The sequence below is a fragment of the Stegastes partitus genome, unplaced genomic scaffold (genome assembly GCF_000690725.1).
Source record: "Stegastes partitus isolate 25-593 unplaced genomic scaffold, Stegastes_partitus-1.0.2 Scaffold1033, whole genome shotgun sequence".
NCBI lineage: Eukaryota > Metazoa > Chordata > Actinopteri > Pomacentridae > Stegastes > Stegastes partitus.
The window spans coordinates 276613-282490 of NW_007578764.1; the positions used below are offsets into that span (position 1 = coordinate 276613).

Consider the following 5878-nt stretch of genomic DNA (forward strand, 5'->3'; position numbering starts at 1 on the left):
CTCCGTGCTGAGGAGGACTGAGTCTGTCAGCAGATAAAGACTGAAGGAACCAAAGATGGACTCAGTTCAGTTTAGTTCCTGCCGTGGAGCCTGAAGTTAAACGTATCAATCTAAACTGGTCATTTGTAATCTGACAATGCTCTCCTGTAGAAGTAATCTGATTACTGTGAGGGGCTCCAGTGTAGGATCACTGCTGTTGTTCATTGTGTGTGAAACAATAACTTTGTAAAACTAAGCTTGTTATAAATCACCACACTCAGAGCTTGTTGCAGTTCATAAGTTCATATAAAATTTTAGAACTCTTAGATGTCAGCGATCAGTAACACAAGTCAAATCAATTTCAGAAAACAAAAGAGTCAACAGTGACGTCAACCAAACCCTAATAAATTCACTGAAAACTGAGCTGAGCAGGTTTCAGGAGCAGTCTGTCACCTGATTGGCTCTTCCTTTGTTCTTACCGAGTTTAATTAAAAGCTCAAACTTAAATTTTTTACTCTGAATGATTTTTCATATTGTGTGTTTTCTTGTTTCTTGTTGTTGTGCTCAAACTCCAATAAACTGATGATGTTTGATTATTTCTGCTCACTGAGTTTTCTGTTTGACACATTCAACACTTCATTTAACAAACTTTTAAACTGGTTTATGCTCCTGAAATGGAATTTCATATATTAACAAAATGTTACATGTGGAACTTGAAAAAAGAAAAGAGATCCTGAGAAATTGTTTCCTATCAACACCTCCTCCAAGGAGCTGATGTTTTAGCCGGTGTTTGTTTGTTTGTTTGTTTGTTAGCAAGATACCTCAAAAAGTTCTGAATGGATTTCATGAAATCTTCAGGAAATGTTGAAAATGGCACAATGTACAGGTGATTAAATTCTGGTGATGTTCTGGCTACCAGCTGGTTATTTTCTCATAAAAAGTAGATGCTGTTAAGCATCACAGTAGTGCAGCATGCTGTCATTGCTCCGTTTGTCCACTAGATGGAGCTCTGACTCAGTCCTTCAGTCCTCACCGCTGTCTTCTCAGCAGTGCAGGAGGAAGCTACAGCCAGGCAGCACCACAGGAGTGGGCTGACTGGAGCTACTGACAGAAACGTTCAGAACGTTAACAATGACTCAGCAGGTCTCCTGGTTCACGCTAACAATGACTCAGCAGGTCTCCTGGTTCACTTTAACTGTCTTTGCCACGTGTCAGGACGACTGACACGTGCTTTGTTGCGCACGCTTTTCATTGACGTTGCTAAAGTTGTGCTAACCTAGCTTAAGCTACTCCCTGTCTGTTTATGTTAGCAGTAGCATCGCTGTAGTTATGCTAATCTAGCATAGCGTTAGCTAACAGCTTAAAGCCAGGAAGGAACTGCAGAAACAACACAAGTGTACAAAATATTGTGGAGTCCAGAACAAGCGTCCATCACTCCGTCAGCTGGTTATTAATGATATCAATGCTAACTCAATGCTAAAGCTATGTTCTGTTCTCCATGAATCTAACAGTGTAGATAAATGAATCAGGACTTTAACGTCGGGTGGAGATCACCACATGGTGGAGATGAGCTGCTGGGCGGAGGTCTGACCTCTCAGAGGGCATTTCTAGTTTTTTATGCTTCTGTAATAGTTAATACACCAGTATGTAGACGCTCTTTAAACAAAATTATATTTTTAATGATATAATATGATTATTATTGTTATCCATGAATTTTCAAATTTACTGTTTTACAAAAAAACAGAAAAATATTATAGCACATTATTATTTCTTGGTTAATATATCAGATTCTAGTTATTTACCTTCATTCCTGAACAGAAACATGAGTTTTAGTGGTTGAATGTTCTGCTTGATTCATGTCTGACTTCTCAGAGAAGTCCAGAGGCTCAGATCTGGAGATAAAAAGGGGAATTCAGGTTAAATTCCTCATTCCTGTTCAAAATCGTAAAACATGGACAACTGAATGGCATTCAAGCTCTTCATGATGCTGGATGGTCAGCCAGAGATGCTTCTAGACCAGAGTCTGAGAAGGTCTCCAGAGTGACCATAAGAGACGACTGATGGAACAAGGCTTAGAGGGAAGAAGAGCTGCTGAGAAGCCTTTACTGAGGCCTGCAAACATCCAGAAACACAAACACTGGACTGATGGTGACTGAAGAAGGTCCTCTGGATGGACGAGTCCAAGTTTGAACTCTTCGGTCGGTATCGTCGTGTTTGAACTATTTAGCCACAATATGTTACAAACGGTTCAGAGACTCAAGTGCAAACGACAGAGACACAGCAGAGAGAAAAGTGAATTTGAAAGTGAATTAATTTACGAAGTGCGGTGCAATATTACAGTGGAACAGAAACACTCAGAGACTAAACAGTAAACTACAACCAGAGTTAGCTTAACAGACAGGAAACAACAGCCTAAACACACGAGCGCTATCTGGCAATACGGAAGACTGACGTACGGAGAACAAGCTAAACCAAGGTGAAGGTTGGACTGAAGGCAAGACTGACGAGGTTCAGACTCAGGCGGGCTGGAACTGATGGGTTCAGCAGACAAACTGGAGAAGAGTCCGGCCACACTGGTGGATTCTGCTACTGCTTACAAAGGGCAGGTGTTGGCACTCAGACTCCGACCGTCGTCACGGTGATCGCCAACACCTGCTGCCACCAACCGTTGCCGCCCCGGGGCACGCCCTCCTGCAGGGCTCCGGCTGAGTGGAGGAGAGAGAGCGACTGGCAGCACGCAGGTCTCAGAGGCGGGCGTGACACAATAAGCAGAAACTGGAGGAGGGCTGCAGGGTGGGGCAGTTGGTAGCACTGTTGCCTCGCAGCAAGAAGGTCGCCGGTTTGCGTCCCGGTGGGGGCACCGGAGTGCCTGAAGTCTCCAGGTTCTGTCCGGGTTCTCCGGCTTCCTCNGGTGTGTGGGAGGTCCCACACACCTGGGATTCCATCCTGGACCGGGCACGAGCGGGCAAACACAAACACCAATTATCTCGTTTTCACGAGAAAACGATTCTTGTTATCCTGAGATAACGAGAAAATTAACTCGTTATCTCGAGAAAACGGCGAAGAAAGAACAGGAGCGGAAAACGAGCGCTCTGGGCTTCCGTATTAAAGCCATTCAGGACAGCTGGAAGTGTGACATCACTCAAGTCAAATCATGGCAAAATAAATCCTGTCACTCTCAAGAAGTGCATTTTCCAACGACTTTAACATAGAACTGTGGAACATGTTTACTATCTAAAGTGAGTGTACCAGAATATAATCCACATTTTAACAACATACAACATTGCAACTGTCAAGAAGTGCACAAGCCCACATCCTGTTCTAACAGCATAACAAGAATCCAGCAACATTCTGGTTCCAGTGTCAAAACAATTCCAGCAGCAAACACATGAATTCAAACTATAACTGGTGCAGTTTCTTAAATTGAGAACTTTAGCAATTTGTCTTACTCTTAAAATAAGGAAAGCAATCTTGTTCCTCTGCTGGGATTTCATGTGAACCATGTGAACCACCACATCGCTGCTTGTTACCAGTCATTCTAGCTCAATATTAGCTGAAAAATCTTATTAAGAAAAAGTTAGATATATTTTCTTAAAATTAGACACATTTTCTTCAGTAAAACTTGCTTGTCAAGATTATTTTACTTTTTAGATAAATAATAAAGGGGCGCCACCTGGTGGAGCTGGCGTCCCATGTGCAGGGCTCCAGTCATGAGTTCCAATCCCACACGTCCTCCATTCTTCTCCCCCACTTTCCTGTCTCTCTCTCACTGCTCTATCCAATAAAAAAAGAACAATTTCCCAGAAACAAGGCTTTCTGACTTTCTTAAAAATCCTTTTTTGCAGTGTCAGACAAGAGTTCTGATCGGTTCCACCATCATGTTTCCTTCGTCAGCTGCTTCTGTGGCTTACAGCTCAGTTTGAACATCAAATCCAGCTCTAGCAGAATCCTTCAAGTATTACACAGACAGCTAGATGACAGGGAGACACATGTGCACCTGTTGGCCGAGTTTCTGCTGTCTCACCTGTGTGTTTCTGGTTCAGGTGAATCTGAGTGGATCAGAGATGCAGTCTGGGTCAGATCCTCCAGGATCTGGACTAAAGTCTGTCAGAAGATCTCCTCGTCTGTCCCCTCAGGTTAGTGAGCTGACGCAGGTCTCCCATGTCCTGAACACACACGAGTCACACTGAGCTGAACTGAAGTAGGTCATTAATCATATTCATTTATGTGTGTGTATGAAAAGCCCTGGACTGGATGAAGACGTAGGATACAGGTTTACAGCACAGATGATGATTAGTTGAAGGTGAATGTGCAGATTCCTCAGAGGACTGATTGTTACTGTCCTGATTAAAGCAGAAGAGTCGTGACGTTTCCATAAAATGTCTCAGAAATATGAATGACATGCCTGAAAAAATGTGAAAATGATCACAGATTAGAGCTTTCAAGGTGATTTTAGTCCCAGACAGTGTTTGTTAGAGTTTATCTGAGTCACATGAATCATTAACGGGAGTCAGTCAAGTTTTAACGACGTGATGGAAATAAAACTGTCAATGATTGAGCTGAGCTCAGCTTTGACCTCAGCTTGTCTCCTTCATGTTTCACACGTTGTCAGACAGGTGTGTTGAGCTGCTCCTCTTGTTCTCAGGTGAACAGTGAAGCTGAGCCGCAGAGAGGAGGAGGCCTGCAGGAGGTGAAGAGGAGAGGGAGGATGAAGATGATGGAGAGGAGCAGAGAGGAGGAGCTGAGCGACCACCTGAAGACACTGGTGAGACTCGAATTGAACTGTCTCCATGTTCCAGACGTTTCCGCTCTGCTCTGCTCATCATGTAGAAAGATGTTCCACCATCAGATGTAGAAAGATGTTCCACCATCAGTATAAAGATGTTCCACCATCAGATGAATGTATCTCCACCAACTGGCTCCTCTGGTCTCTGGTTCTGATCCGTGCTGCATCTATTCATTGATCCAGTAGGATGGATTCTCCTTCAGTCTCTCTGAGGAAACTCTGGCTGCAGCTCACCTGAAACTCTGAATGTTTTGGTCACAGCTGGGTCAGTGGTGGAGGATCAGAACCAGGAGGAGGAAGGTTCTGGTTCTACAGGATCAGAACCAGGAGGAGGAAGGTTCTGGTTCTACAGAACCTGCTCCAAACACTTTAATTTTGGTGAATGTATACAGAAGACATGTCGAATAAAACCATATCAGTTCAGATTGTCTGTGTCTTACTGCCAGAACGATGGTGTCGTTGAGTTAACTTTATAAAGACGGAATCATTCCAACCTGCACATCTTTAGCATGTCTCATGTTAACATGGCGGTAAAGTAGAAAAATGCCTTCAGTGAGTTAGCATGGTTCCGTTTGAACATGTCATAACAAACATCAACAGTCGTAGTTACTCTGACTGGTTGTAATTCTGCTTTCAGTCGGCATTGTCAGACTCGTAGTAGTTAAAATAATGATGTTTGAGAGGTTGAGTCTCTGATCTCTGCAGAGCAAATCCACTGTGATGGTAAATGTTAAAAATGCTGCTGAGGTGAGTCAGTACCTCTTTGGCTAAAACTGTCTGTGTGTCTGCCGGTAGGATCTGTCCAGCGGTTCAGCAGTTGGTCGTGGGACTGGTCTTGTTTACTCTGAGAAATTCACTGTCCATCAGAACCAGTGGGACTCCAGGTAACCGGTTCAAACCAAACACTACATTTATAAGCAGCTCTTTATCCGTCATGTTTGGAAGGAAATCTCGTTTCTGCTTTCAGTCACTGAAATTCAGGAGGTCTTAAACCGATCTGAGTCATGAAATATTCAGTATCTGCTGATTCAGAATTCCAATCTGATACCATCCACTAGAACCCTGTCTCATGTAGGGTTAGAGGGTAGATGTAGGGTTAGAGGGTAGATGTAG

The 5878-nt window shown here is 43.4% G+C and overlaps 1 protein-coding gene across 1 annotated transcript in view; it reads left to right on the forward strand.

Annotated features, from left to right (window-relative positions):
- Window positions 1–5878, forward strand: part of hdac6 (histone deacetylase 6) — a 35757-nt gene that overhangs the window by 4358 nt on the left and 25521 nt on the right. Inside the window, exons 2-4 of the mRNA XM_008295248.1 lie at window positions 4023–4115; window positions 4625–4744; window positions 5561–5649. Coding sequence (XP_008293470.1) covers window positions 4023–4115; window positions 4625–4744; window positions 5561–5649 — 302 coding nt within the window. The remainder of the gene's footprint in view (window positions 1–4022; window positions 4116–4624; window positions 4745–5560; window positions 5650–5878) is intronic.